The sequence below is a fragment of the Choloepus didactylus genome, chromosome 23 (assembly GCF_015220235.1).
Source record: "Choloepus didactylus isolate mChoDid1 chromosome 23, mChoDid1.pri, whole genome shotgun sequence".
Taxonomy (NCBI): Eukaryota; Metazoa; Chordata; class Mammalia; order Pilosa; family Megalonychidae; genus Choloepus; species Choloepus didactylus.
The window spans coordinates 23,591,534-23,606,309 of record NC_051329.1 but is presented as its reverse complement, the minus strand read 5'-3'; the positions used below and the strand labels follow the sequence as shown (position 1 = coordinate 23,606,309).

Sequence of the window (14,776 nt, the reverse complement as noted above, 5' to 3'; positions counted from 1 at the left end):
TCATTCATTAAGTGTTTGTTGAATGACTGTATGACTGAATGGGGTTTGTGGCAGGAGAAAAAGGAGAGTGGCCATTCCTTCTGCTGTGGTCAACTGCAAAGACATCGCCAAGGGGCTCTGTGCCTCTTTCAGGACCACGGACAAAGCACTGGGTTCCTTTTCCTCTCTCCTGGCTGCTCTCCTGTCCTGTAAGGGGGAGGCTGTTCTCTCAGTCCTCTCAAGGAAGCCAGACCTAGGTTCAAACCAGGGCCACTTACTTATCTGCTACGGATCTAAGACAAGTCACTTAAGCTCCCTGAACCTCAAGTTTGAGCATTGTAAAATGCAGATAATAATTCCACCCTCTTTTAGAGGATCGTGGTGAGCCATCAATGAGATGATGCGTGAATATGGCTTGGCACAGTGTCTGGTACAGAGTAGGTGCCCAAAACGTAGCCAAAGTTATTGCCCCGGGGCTCAGGAGCTGAGGAGACGGAGGACGCTCTCTCCGGTGGAGGGGCGCTGGCCATCTGTTCTCCCCAAGCTGCTGCTCGTTTGCTGCCTCTCTGCTCCTCTTCCTTGCCTTATTAAGCCGACTGATAGCTCTGTTGGCTTCAGTTTACCAGCCATGGCTCCCCATCCATCTTTCTTAGCACAAACTTGGGTTTAATTCCTGTCTGATTTCACACATAGATAAAAATTAACGTGTGAGAGGCGTGGAGACCAACTGTCTTATGGTTTGGGTTTTTTTTTTTCCCTTTATAAAGAAAAGAAAAGAAAAATTCCGAAGGGCCTTGGAGGAACATACTGTAACAAAACTAAATCTCAGAATTTATCATCAGTTCTTGTTTGCTTTTAGGATTCCACTTGACTGTGAACTCCTGGAGGGCAGAGACTGTGTCTTCTTATTCCCAGCATTCTCTTGTACATGGTTCATAGCCTCATAAAGAGCAGGTGCTCTGAAATTGGGCAGCCAACACCTCCCTAGTCACCACCAGGACTTTTAAGAATCTAATAGGATTTTGCTTTCCTGATGGCTGAAGATGGTCAAGGTTGTGCCAACTGGAGCTGGGAATTGCGGTATGGCCCTGTGCTTCTCAAACTATAATATGCACATGAATCAGGATAAAATGCAGATTCTGATTTAGTCGGTCTGGGGTGGGGCCCAGGATTGTATATTTCTAACAAGCTCTCTGGTCCGTGAACCATACTTTGAGCTGTGGGAATGTAGGGGAAGAGCTCAGAAGAGAGGGTTGAGATGATGCATTTTCTGTGTCAAACTGGAGAGGCTATGGTGTCCAGTTGTTTGGTCAAACACTGGCCTAGTTGTTACTCACAGGTATTACGTAGATGGAATGAGCATCTACAATCAGTTGCTCTTAAGTAAAGTAGATGACGCTTTATCCTAGAGTTGGGCCTCATCCGATCAGTTGGAAGGCTTAACAGCAAGAACTGAAGTGTTCAGAGATCAGAAGAGTTTCTACCACAAGATGTCAACATCAGCTCTTACCAGAATTTCCAGCCTGACAACTTCCCCTAAGGAATTTGGACTCAAGACATTAATGTTACCTTTCCTGGAATTCCCATCCTGCAGTCTGCCTTATGGAATGGAATTCAGACATGCCAGCCCCCACAACTGTGTGAGCTAATTCCTTATAATAAATCTCTTCACACACACACACATACATACACACACACACACATGTATATCCGTCTCCGGTTTGTTCCGTTTCTTTGGAGAACCCTGACTGATTCAAGCGTTTTGTACTCAGTCCTGTCACCATAAGCAAGCTACTTTCCCTCCTAAAGCCTTAATTCTCTTCGTCAGCGAAGGATTAATCCTACATGTTAGTTATGAACTCCCATGAAATAGTGGCTGCTGTCCTAATTGGTCTCCTTGGGTCCACTCTGACCACCCAATCATCTGTTTGCCGCATAGAAGGCAGAGTGATCTCCCTGAAGGCAGAGTGATCTCCCTGAAATGCAAATCTGAGCATGTTCACTCCTTGCAGATCCAGTAGATTCCCGTTATTCATGCTAGTTAAGTTCTATAAAGTTGCCATAAACTCTGAACCATTGCTCCCAGGGGAATACAGGGTTAGGTTCCTACAAGCCTCTGTTACAACATTTCTGTTCACCAATCAATGCATAGCTTGTTTTATGTGTGTTTCGGCTTAAAGACACCACAGAAGCACACATAAAACACGCTATGTATTGAACATATATTGAGCATATCGAACATATATTGTTGATTCATTAACATTGAACTTACAGTCACAAACAGCACTATATAACTCACTCCTCAATGAAGCTTATCTAACACATGCATAGTCTCCTTAAGGCACATCTCAGCCTTCGTACCCTTAGGAACACTAAACAGCCCTTCAGCACTATGTTGGGGGGGGGGCTGCATTTTAAACAGCAAAATCGTCACCAGAAAGCACAAAAATGCAAAAAACATGGTGTTAAATATGCCGTTGAAAGGGCACTTGTGTTTACAGTATCAGAGTTGAAACGAGAAGGCAGAGCATCGCCTCATTTGATCTCAGCTGGGGACAGATGCGCCTGGTAACTTGGCACAAGTCAGCGAATGACTGCAAAAGCACCACGACTACTGATGTGGGGGTTACAAATAAATTGTAGTGAGCAGGCAAATTCGCAAACACAGAGTATGTGAACAATAAGGAGGGACCACATCTCCTGCCTGGTCCACATATTTTCTCATGGCTTGGAGACCTCGAACAATTGGGTTGCTGACTGATACCCCAGCCTCAGACCCTGCAGTTTTCTCTGCACTTCAGCCAGATTGGTCCTTTTTCACTTCCTCAAACTCATCAATTTCATTCCCATGTCTGATTCTTTGCATAAGCTGGTTCCTCTGCCTGAACAATCCTCTTTCCACCTTCAGTCTACTTCTCTCCAATGCAACCTTCAGATACCAATTCAGGAGTCTTGCCCTCAGGAAATCCTTCCCTGACTCCTCTCCCAACTCCAGTCTCCCAGGTCAGCCTCCTTGTCTATTCCATCTTTGCTCTGCATCCTTTTTCTCCATTGCAACATCTCTCCTAACTATAATTAATGTACCTCTTCTCTCCCATTCACTCTGTATCACCCTACCTGTTGACTTCCATCCTCATCCTTAATACAGTCTTTCACCCTCTAGTTGGCTCATTTGTTTACCTGTTCACACTCTGCATCTTGCACTAGACTAGAAACTGTGAGGCAGGGATTGTGTCAGGGTCCCTGCAGTAGTCCCAGCACCAGGTACAGTGCCTTGCACACACATGGGGTACTCAGTGATGCTTGTCGTATGATTGCATAAATAGCACAGGCTCCTGATGGCATAAAGAACCATACCCATGGGCTTACATTCTTTCTGACCTTTATGTTTCAGATTCTATCTGCAGCCCTGGAAGGCCCAATTCCCCTTCCTAGAGGGAGTCAGACAGGATTAGCAGGCTGCCTTCAACAATTCCTGTCTGGTGACTTTGGGCAAGTGACTTCACCTCCACGAGCCTCAGTTTCCTCACCTGTAAAATAGGGATAGTGGCTCCCTCCATATAGGATTGCTGTGAGGATTAAATGCCTCCCCCAGTGTGGAGCTCTGGGCCTATTGACTGAGCTTGAAATATGGCAGCAGTCATACCAAAAGCACAAACAACACACAAAAAATTAACTGGACTTCATCAAAATGAAAAACTTCTGTGCCCAAAGGATACTATAAAGAAAGCAAAAAGACAATCCATAGAATCACAGAAAATATTTGCAAATCATGTATCTGATAAAGATCTAGTATCCAGAATATATAAAGAACTGCTGCAACTCAACAACAAAAAGACAAACAATTCAATCAAAAAATGGGCAAAGGGTTGAAAGACAAATACAAATGGACAATAAGCACATGAAAAGATGATCAACATCATTAGCCATTAGGGAAATGCAAATCAAAACCACAATAAGAAAACACCTCACACCCACAGGGAAAGTTGTAATAAAAAAAGAGGAAAATAATAAGCATTGGTAAGAATGTGGAGAAATTGGGATCCTCATACATTGCTGGTGGGAATGTAAAATGGTGCAGCCACTATGGAAAATAGTTTGGCTGTTACTCAGAAAGTTAAAAATAGAATTACTATATGACCAGGCAATTCTACTCCTGGGTATATTCCAAAAGAATTGAAAACAGGTGTTCAAGATATTTGCACACCGATGTTCATAGCGGCATTATCCACAATTGTCAAGAGATGTAAACAATCCAAATGTCCTTCAACAGATGAGTGGATAAACAAAATGTGGTACATACATGTTATGGAATCCTATTTGGTGGTAAGAAGGAATGAGGTTGTGAAACATATGACAACATGGATGAACCTTGAAGACATAATGCTGAGCAAAATAACCAGACACAAAAGGAGAGGTATTGTATGTTAACACTAATGTGAACTCTGTGAAAAATGTACAGTAAATGTTTTATCTTGTAGAATGTAGGGACATAGAGATAGACAGCAACTAGTGAAGGGAGAACAATCATCTGATAAGAACAGATAAGCTATTGAGGGTAATCTCAATGTTATAAGAATGCTCAGGAATGATAATGGTTTGTAAATTTTGTTGGATATGGTAGAAACATGCTGGAGGCAATGTATTCATTTTAAGTTATCTGTTTTTCTTATTCCTTTGTTTTGCTATGGTTTGTTAATTTTCTTGGGGTATGGTAGGAACATGTTAGAAACAATGTAGTTATTTTAGGTTGTTTTTCTTATTCCTTTGGTTTTGTTTGAAATTTTTTTTTTAATTTTTTGATAGATAAAGATAAAAAAAGAAAACAGGTGTTAAAAAAAAACAAAAATAAAAACAAAAACTTGCACATAAATGTGCATAGCAGCGTTATTCTACCAAAAGGTGAAACAATCCAAATGTCCATTAACTGATTAATGGATAAACAATATGTGGTCTATTCATACAGTGAAATATTATTTAGCCATAGAGAGGAATGAAGTAGTGATCCATGCTACAAGTGGATGAACACTGAAAACATTTTGCTAAGTGAAAGAAGCCAGGCACAGAACATCATATATCGTATGCGTCCACTCATTTGAAATATCCAGAACAAGCAAGTCCACAGAGACAGAAAGTAGATTGTATGTTGCCGGGGGCTAGAGTAAGGGGAATGGGAAGTCACTTCTTAATGGGGATGAGGTTTCCCTTCGAGGTGATGAAAATGTTCTGGAGCTAGACAGTGGCGATGGTCGCATAACATTGTGAATGTACTAGACATCGCTAATGGTAAATTTTATGTTATGTGTATTTTACCTCAACAAAAAATAAAAAATTTAAAAAAATGGCAGCAGTCAACTGTATTTGGAGCAATCTCTTCCCCTGGGCTGAGAGCCATTCCTGAGGTGACCCCTTATGCCTGGGGAGTTTGGTCTCTTGGTCTCTCCCCTCTGAGTGTGGCCATCTGGGTTTGGCCAGGCTGAGGCTGGAGCATACCTGAGCAGATGGGCTCCTGGCTGCTCCAGTGGGGCTTGGAGGCATTGATGCAGGTTAGTGTCTTGGCGCCCTGGAGCTCGTAGCCCAGGTGGCAGTGGAAGTGGGCCACCCCACCCGAGTGCAGGTCCATCACCGTGACATCCCCAAAGTCTGGCCGGCGGGGAAAGTTGCAGCTCAGCATGAAGGCTGCAAAGAAATGCAAAGGCAGACACAGTCACCCCCCAGAGGGCGAGATAAAGAACGTGATGCACATCCTGGGAGCTGATGTGGGGAGGAAAAGCAACAAGGACCCTGGGGACTATGGAGTCACCAGAGGTGGGTATTTTTGTGACTTTTTTTTGATCATCTAGTGCTGAGAGTGCCAGATTAGCACTTTCCCTAGGACAAAAACTCCTTGTCCTGCCTAACTACAGATAGCAGGTTTGGAATAAAAATGAGGTTCCTATATATCATTTGAGTCTCTTTCCACGTGGACACAGAATAGCCTTCTCCTTGGGTACCGGAAGGGCAGTATCACCCAGGTAAGGTTATTCTCACCTGTTGCACATCTTAGGTGTTTGTTAAGAATGCAAACTCTTTGACCAGAATTAGAACAGCCAGCTTTTCAGAAAATGCCAAAGGATAAGAAAGCTTGGAAACTGGCCTGGGAGTTAAGGGCTTGGACTTGGGTGGGAGTCCAGTATGAGTTTATGTCCCGCTGTGCGACTTTGGTGAAGGGGCTTAGCACCCTGAACTGATTCAATTCCCTCATCTTCCCAGTGGAGTTGGTAAGAGTTCAGACCCCACAGGTGGTGGCAAGGATTCAATGAGATAATGCAGAGAGAGAGCCTCCTTAGAACAGTGCCTGGCACATAGTTAGCACTCACTAGATCGGAACACGAAAGAATGCACACGGCTATGCTCAGCTCCTCAGTTTTCACATGAGTGTGCAGAATCCATCCTAGCTCCTGCGTCACACACATGTATTCCCTTCCACAACATCCCCAGTACCAATTTAGAGGAAATATTTCAAGTTTGTGTCTCAAAAAGCTATTTTTTTCCTTTTTTAATTAACAAAGACACAAAGGGTAGCCTCAATATTGAGAAATTTGTAAGGAAATGGACAATCCCATTAATAGTTGACAAACTGTTTCAGAAACATGAAGGGAAAAGTTACAAATGAATCGTTTTTCCAGGTGTCTGGTCAATTTACATACAAGCGAATGGTCCTCAATTCCCAGATGTGGGGTAAACGACTCCATGATCCATGTTTTGTGCAGCAGGGAAGCTCCTGGTTAAGGAAAGGAAGACCTGATGTCATGGAATTCCTCAGGAGTTAGGGAAATGTCTAATGAAGGAGAGGGTAGGGGGGAAGGAAGGAAAATAAGAAAGGAGAGAAAGAAGGAAGAAGTGAGGATGGAGGGTGAGAAAGAGAGGGAAGGGAGGCAAGAAGAAATAAAAGAAGCAAGAAAAGTGGGAGATAAAGAGGAGGAAAGAGAAAGGAAGAAAGGAGAGAAGAGAGTGGTGAACTGAAAGCAAGAGAGGAGCCTTAGAAACAGAAAAAAAGAAAAAAAAATTGTAGAGGAAGGAAAAAGAGAGTGAGAACCCTGAAGCAAGGGGCCCTTTACCAGGAATCCCTGGCTCTTAAGGAGTCCATGCATCGAATTCAGGGGACCGTGAACTTGGATGGGAAAACGTGGCTCGCTTATTTTCATTAACTCTCGCTAAACTGTGGTGTTTCCTTCAACCACAAATGGAAGCAACAAACTGCAGTGTATTGGTAGAACCCATGACTTCATCACCAAAAGAAATTACAGATATTGTCATACCATAATGGTTATCTTGACATATTTTTATGTTCCCCAGTACTTTGAAATCACAGTAATTATCAGATCCTCCACCAGATCTTATTATTTAATACGCTAATAAAGAAATACACAATTAGCATATCATAGATTAAAATATTTTGACAACTGCAATTCAATATAACCAGTTTCCTTTTTTATTGAATATATTCTATTTTATGCTTTTAAAAACATTAATCTGAGATGGAGTCCATAGGTTTTATCAAAACTGCCAGAGGGATCCCTGGCACAAAAAGTTTGAGAACTGAGGGAAACTGAGGTAAAAGTCTGCATGTCGTCGGCCCTGCCCTGACCCTACCCTGGTAGTGCAGCTGGAAGGTGCCAAGGCCGTCGTCCTGGAAGGTCCGGAAGTAGACGGAGATGGTATTGGTGGGGCTGCGGATCACCTGCCCCTCCACCAGGAGCGTCTGGTTGGCCAGGACGGTCAGGGTGGGGCCGTCCACCCCACGGATGGACAGCAGCTCCCCCTCGGATAGGTTCACGCTCTTCACCTGGGGACAGGCAGGGGCAGACAGAGGATGTGAGTCATGTTTCAGACAGCCCCTCACCCAGCCTGGGAGGGTGCCCATGCAGCAACCCCAACCAGCTCCAGGCATTGCCAGTGGGGCACCCCCAAACTGGTCCAAGTAATCTTATTGCCACACCTCCAATGGTTTTCCAGCAATGGGACACACAGCACCCAACCCCAGCCCAAAGGAGCTCCAGGAACTTATGGGTCCCTCTTCTCTCCTCAAAGACTGAAGGAACAGACTGAAACCAAGCTGCAGGGTCAGAGGCATTTCAAAAGGCCTGAGCTCTGTGAGACCCACAGAGTGGGACCCCGTATCTCCCGTTGGCTGAGATACATTCTCCTGCAGCTGGTGGGTGCGGGCAGCTTGTGCTTGAGGTCCCAACTCCAGGCAGACAGGAGAAGGCATTCCACCAGGATGAGGGTAGGGATTTTCCCATGTTCAGTGTTCCTAGCACCTAGAACAGTGCCTGGCACTACTTTTTAGAATAATTTGATAGAATAATTGAATACATTCTTCCTTCTCCTGCATGAACCAGAGAGGAGGCAGGGGGGTTCTCCTTTATAGGGCATTCTCAGGCCCACTCTCCTATGTTCCCAAATGATGACCCCCAACTCCATAGCACTCAACCCTTTCCTCAAAGAACTGCATGCTTGCTTTGCCAGGTCCACTTTCCAGGCTTGGAGGAGACAGATGGGACTGTGAATAAACGGAGGGGGTGCTTTAGATGGTTCCCAGTGCCCATTTTGAAAAGATGACCCCAGGCTCTCTGTCCCTCATCTAAGCAGGGCAGGCCTCACCCACAAGTCCTTTCTTCTTCTGGCCATACGCCTTAGGCTCTTTTCTCTTTGGTGAACTCCTATTCATTCGCCAAAGTCCAACTCAAATGGCCCCCCTCTGTGAAATCTTCCCTGACTGCCAAGGAGTTTGCCCATCCCTCCACTGTGATTCCACAACGTCCCCTATAAACATCTACTAGAGTCCTTAACACACAGCATTCTAATGTCCTCTATATACGTCTTTTTCAATCCAAGACCATGAACTCCTCTAGGGCAGGCACCGCATCAGTTCTGTTCATCACGATATCCCCCCGTGTCCACAGCTGTGCCTGGCACATATCAGGAACCTGATGGAAAGCTCCATTCAGTACTAGACACACAGTGCTGTGGGAGAAAGGGTCCATCAGGCTGCAGAATCAGATGGGCCCCAACTCTTCTCCGGTTTATTTTAATCCCACAAACATTTATTAAGCACCTATTCTGTGCCACATACTGTGCAAAGCTCTGGGGCTGCAAAGAGGGGCTTACCTTTTATCCTTCCTGTACAAGTCAGAAACATCTTCCTAAAGTAAAGGTCTGATAAGTTCATGGAACCAACCCAGCTCAAAAACTTTCAATGGCTTTTTATTGCCCGTCAGAGAAAGGAAAATATGCAGAACTCTAACCTTGGCTAGAGGGCCTGCCTCTATGTCGTACCAGCCTCTTTTTTTAGTTTCACCACCCCCACCAACTTTTCCCCTATGGGATAGTAAACTGGACAGCTCACCACTCCCAGACAGCTCTCCTTGGTCCACTTTCAAAAGGGCTTCTAAAGATCGGGCAGGCCATTGGGCAAGGCCTGGCACTAGGGTGGTTAGCATGCTGAAGATAATTGCTGACATGCACAGAGCTCTCTCTCCTGGGCACTTGCCAACAACTCTATGCATTGCTGCATTCACTCCTCCCCCAAAACTCTGCAAAGTACCATCATTATTATCCCTATTTTACTGATGGGTAAACTGAGGCTCAGAGGAGTGAAGTCCCCCAAAGTCATACAGCTTTAACTGGCAGAGGTGAGATTTAAAACCGGATGTCTATCCCAGAACTCAAGCTCCAAAGCACTGCATCACCTTACCTCCCCATTCTTAGTTTACAGGCCAATGGTTAAGAATCAAATGAATCAGGCAGGGCTTCCCTGAGTGTGTGTGCACATGTGCGGGTGCTTGTATGTTTGATAAGCAGGGCATCAGGGGACAGTGCTGACAATTTATCAACACATCCCCTCCATCTGCTTCCAGCAGTTGCAGTTGGGCACTAGACAGAAACAGATTGGTTAGAAGCATAACAGTGAGTCTGACTCAGACAATCTTCCGGAGGCTTCCTGCTGGACAACATGGCCAGGGCAGGTCACCTTCTGGGTTACCTGGAGCTCCACCCCGTAGCCAGTGTAGACTGTTACATTGTATGTGCACTCCAGGAAGTTGTTCAGGGGCAGAGGTGGGAAGTCGCTGGAGTCGATGTACCCCTCGGGGTCGGAGAAGCTCACGCTGCAGAAAGCTGGAGGAAAACACTTTAATTAGGGGGACCAAGGAGAGCTCAAATGTGAGTTCTCTGATGGACCATGGGGGGAACCTGGCCTCTGGAGACACCTCCGTTCTCCTGTCCTGTCCCTGTGCAAACACCCCCCCACCCCCACCCCATACACACACACTGCTATTAACTCTCCTTTGGCTCCAGAATCAACATGAAAATAAAAGTAACAACATGTGCTAACCCGTCCACAGGGGTAACCCCATTTCATCCTCCTAGGGGCCAAGATTTCACCCCCATTTTAGAGATGAGGAAACTAAAGCCCAGAGAGGGGCAGTGCCTGGGCCAAACTCGCACAGCATGCAGGTTGCGGAGCCAGGATTCAAACCCAGCGCTCTCGCTTCTTAATGACTGGCTACATTAGGTTTGTCCAAAATTGATGTATGGTTGACACTTCCCCGTTCGAAGACGGAAGAGAAGATAGCTGAAGGAAGACTGAACGCTGCAAGTGCATTTTATAATCAGGTCTGGGAAAGGCTGGGGATGATTCAGGTAAACATGCTTTGAAGAGGCCAGCACCCTCTAGACATGTTAACAATTCTGGTTCCAGAATGAAAAGGTTTTAAACCCAGCTAGTATTAGCTTGATGACCTTGAGCAGGTCCCTTGAAGTCTCAGGGTCTCTGCCGCCTCTTCTTTAAAACGGGGATAGCAATTGTGAGCTTGCAAAATCAAGCTCCCAGGCAGTGTTCAATCGGTGGTGACTGACTTCTGGGTCTGGGACTTCCTGGTCTGGGGTCCCCTGGAACCCCCCTCCCTGGGGCCCTGCAAACATGAGCCCCTCACCTGGGGCCTGCTCCGTGGTGATGATGGTGGTGGTGATAATGGTGGACGTCGTGGTCTCCTGGCTCTCCTCGGAGGCTGACCCAGTCAGCTCGTTCTCTCCTCCCTTGTCCATCAGGGTCAGGGGACTGGCCTCCTCAGGGGGAGCCTCAGGGGCCTCCTCCAGCGCAGGGGTCTCCCCGGGACCCGGCCTCTGCGGGAGCGTGAGGGCCACATAGGGCTGCGAGGTGAAGGGGGCGATCTGCAGGGGCGCGGGCGTCGTGGGGGCTGCGCCTTCCTGCAGGTCCGGCCAGCTGGGCATCTCCGACGGCGGACGGCGGGTCTCGGCCGAGGGCACCAGGTCCGGGTCGCCTGGAGAGCGGGGGCGCTTCTCCGCGGACGGGAAGCCACCCAGGCCCGAGGAGGCTGCAGGGGACGCCACCTCCTGCAGGGCCGCCGCCGGGGTCGCCTTGGGCCTCAGCTGCCTCCGGGCCGAGTTCACCTGCTGGAGCGAAGGCAGCGTCTTCCTGGGCGGGAGGGTGTGCTTGGCGCCCCCCGTCCCCGGGAGCGGCACCGACGGGGCGGGCGCGCCGGGATGCGCGGAGGGCGCTGTGCCCGCGAGCTCCAGCTCCAGAAACCCTTCCTCCAAGCGGGCTGGACTCGCAGGGGCCGTTGTCACTCTCTCCTCCCGGCTCTCTCTGCTCAGACTGCTGCTCCCCAGTGCTCCTGAGGGCAGAGGGTAAGTAGCCGAGGGGCTAGCATCTGGGGGAGAGGAGAACAGACTCCAGTCAGCTTGGGGTGAAGGGGGTTCAGGTATTCTACCCTCTTATGTGTCAGACAGTGAGGGTGAGCCTCCTAAAGTGGGACCCGAGGCTTACCCGGAAGCTGGCACGGCTTGATGGACAGACATCTAGTGCTGCTCTCTAAATCACTACTTTCCCTTTCTTTCCTTCCTTCCTCTCTTCCCGTTTACCTCTTTCCCTCTTCCTCCTTCCTTTCCCTTTCTTCTTCCTCCCTCCCTCCCTCTCTTCCTTTTCCTGGCCATGGAGACTTGTGGTTGACAGTGCCTTGGCTATAGAAGCAAAGGGCACAAATGTCTCAAATCTAGTGTATATGTTCTGGGAGGGGAAGGGAGGTAGATAGGAAAGTGGAAATAATTATATTTGATGTGATAAATGTTTAATAAGACAGAAACTTTGCATATGCCCAGGACAGAGAATGAGGGGCCCCTAATCCAGTTTCTGGGGCAGGACTGCCATGTATAGTTGGGCAGGTTGTTCACTGCACAAGGGTTCCTGGCTGAGAGAACAAATGGGGCTGAAAACCAGCTTGCACTCTCTCCAAGCTGCACGCTCTGGTTCAGGGCTGTATCTTTCTGGGCTTAGGGGATATCTTTTACCAATTCATTTAAAAGCAAGACCTTGAAGGAGACACAGAAAGCTTTGAGGATTCAGAATCTGAGGCTGTTTCAGAACAGGGGAATGGGTGAACTCATGTGCAGGGCTAGCCAAGGCAGGAAAAAGAATTGCAAGGAGCAGGGGGCAAAGGTGGAGGACAGTTAGGGATAAAGCTTATGAGGTAGGGGATAGGGGCTGGGCCCTGGCAGGTTCTATGCACCCTACTAAGTCACTGTGATTTATTTTTGTCTTGAAAGTGAAATTGAAGAATTTTAAATAAGGGCTTGACCCAGACAGCTGTCTGGCAGAATTGTGCCTGAAATTAGCTTCGTTTAACTTATTTAAGAACCAGTGTGCCAAATGCAAGCTGGCAAATGCTTTTACCTCTCCAAACCTCAGTTCCCTCAGCTGTAAAATGGGATGTCTATTTGCTATTTCTTTGGGTTGCTATTCAGTAAGCCGAGGTATCCAGTGCCTCCCACATAGTAAATACTTCATAAATGCCAGCTGCTGCCTTTGTATTTACTATTGTCACAGTAAGTAGAACCCTTCAGCAGGAAGTTGATGGGGTTCTGGAAGCTGGTGGGGTGATCTCCAGATGGAGAGGAATTACATCATGGGGACAGAAGACCCATGGATTGATAGCTATCGTTGTCGATTTTCTGCAGAGAGACACTCAGTCAGCCACAGTCTCTGAGCCTTTCAGTGCTGTCACTTAAATTTATTTCAGCAGCCGTCAGAAAGGCTCATTTATTTTCATGAAGTCGGCGGCAGTAGCTTAATCTATATAGACTGCAATGGTTTGCAAGTGGTACCAACAAATGTTCCTGTTGTATAACATTGATTACCAGCCCATGTGCATTCCAGAGTGCTGGGAGCAACGGGGCAGAAGGAAGCTAGCTGGGCATCGGGTAGGAGAGGAGGCCCGGGCATATGTGGATGACCTGAGGGCAAGTCAAGATCGTTTAGGGGTCATGCTGGTTTCCTGATCCAAGGTGAGAAGCATTGAGGCTTTGGAGTTAGCCCTGGGTTCAAATCCCGCCTCTTATAATTCCTCGTTATATGAGTCTGGACACGTCAGTTAACCTGTCTGAAGCTCAGCAATCTTCTTTTGTAGGAAAGAGACACTCCCATCCACCTCAAAAGCTTTTATGCTCAGTGTTGCTTTTATTGAGTGATTGATATTGACCATTTTTGTAGAGTGAGAAGAGGGTGAGGGGACAGAAAAGAATACGGGGAAGCGGTCATGACGGACACCCAGCTCCTGAGACTCAGCTGTGGTTCGATCCAAAGACCTTGGCCCAGGAGTTGGGAGACGTGGATGGAGGTCCCGGCTCTCACTCACTAGCTTAGCTTTGCCTGGGTTTCCTCTTTTCTCCATCTTCTCCCCCTAGCTGTCGAATGGGCATCCAGACTAGATGACGTCTAAGGGCCTTCCAATCTGACATTGTTGGCTTTTGAAAAGATCACGTAATTGACAATTATATGTAGAGACAATTTTTTAAGGACCAAGTGACAGTCTTGACATAGACACTGGCCTGTGAGTTCCGTCGGATTCTCTGACTACATTAGTCCCAGGCAGCTCCTTCACAAACGTGTCTTCTTGATTATTGCAAGGGGTGATGAGAGAGAAAGAATGATTTGGAAAACAGATTTTCTCATCTTCACACCAGGAGGGTGACAAACAGATTACAAATGACCTAAAGCATATCAATGCATCTTGGCCATAATAGTAGTGATATTAATAACATTGTATCTTTGATTGTTTTATTGAGTGCTAAATATGTGCAAGGCATGTGCTAAACTCTTTGTCTGCATTATTTCATTTAATTCTTACTCAACTTTATTAGGTAGGAATTATCATTCTGATTTTACAGATGAGGAAACTGAGGCTTAGGGATATTAAGTAAACTTCCAGGGTCACACAGCAAAACCGGGTCTCAAGCCTAGGTTTTTCTGACCCCAAAGCACATGGTATTAGCACTCTTAAAAAATAGGAGGTGTCATTATCACTTGGCATCCTGTTCCTCAGATTGAAACAGCCTCTCCCCCCTCTTCTCCCCCTTTTCTCTTGACTCCTATTTTTATGTGTTACAACTGGGTGGGCTTGAGTGTTTTTTAAATCTCCTTAATAGCAACCCCCTCTGTGTTCCTTGTTAAAATACAAATTATTGGCCCCCTTTCAGGCCCCTGGAATCTGAATCTCCAGGGGTGGGGTTTGGACAGCTGCAGATTCAAAAGCTCCAGAATGCTTCTCATTATCAGGGTTATCGGAGATGTTCAGGAACCTGAGACCTAGTTTGACTTCCTACATGTTCCTCATTAATTTTGCCTTCTGGGTGCCTGTAGTTGCAGGTGACGGGAAACAAGGTGTATCTGCAGCAGGAGTGACCCTTTCCAAGGCCTGTGACCCCACCCCCCCGGTGACCCCAGTCCATCAAGACT

At 46.8% G+C, this 14,776-nt stretch overlaps 1 protein-coding gene across 3 annotated transcripts in view; it reads right to left on the bottom strand.

Moving 5' to 3' along the window:
• LOC119519474 (seizure 6-like protein) overlaps positions 1–14,776 on the bottom strand; it is a 194,657-nt gene that overhangs the window by 66,368 nt on the left and 113,513 nt on the right. For all 3 annotated transcript variants that reach the window (XM_037817133.1, XM_037817135.1, XM_037817136.1), the window contains exons 2-5: positions 10,959–11,696; positions 10,007–10,140; positions 7,615–7,807; positions 5,473–5,658 (exon numbers count right to left, since the gene is read on the bottom strand). In XM_037817133.1, coding sequence (XP_037673061.1) covers positions 5,473–5,658; positions 7,615–7,807; positions 10,007–10,140; positions 10,959–11,696 — 1,251 coding nt within the window. The remainder of the gene's footprint in view (positions 1–5,472; positions 5,659–7,614; positions 7,808–10,006; positions 10,141–10,958; positions 11,697–14,776) is intronic.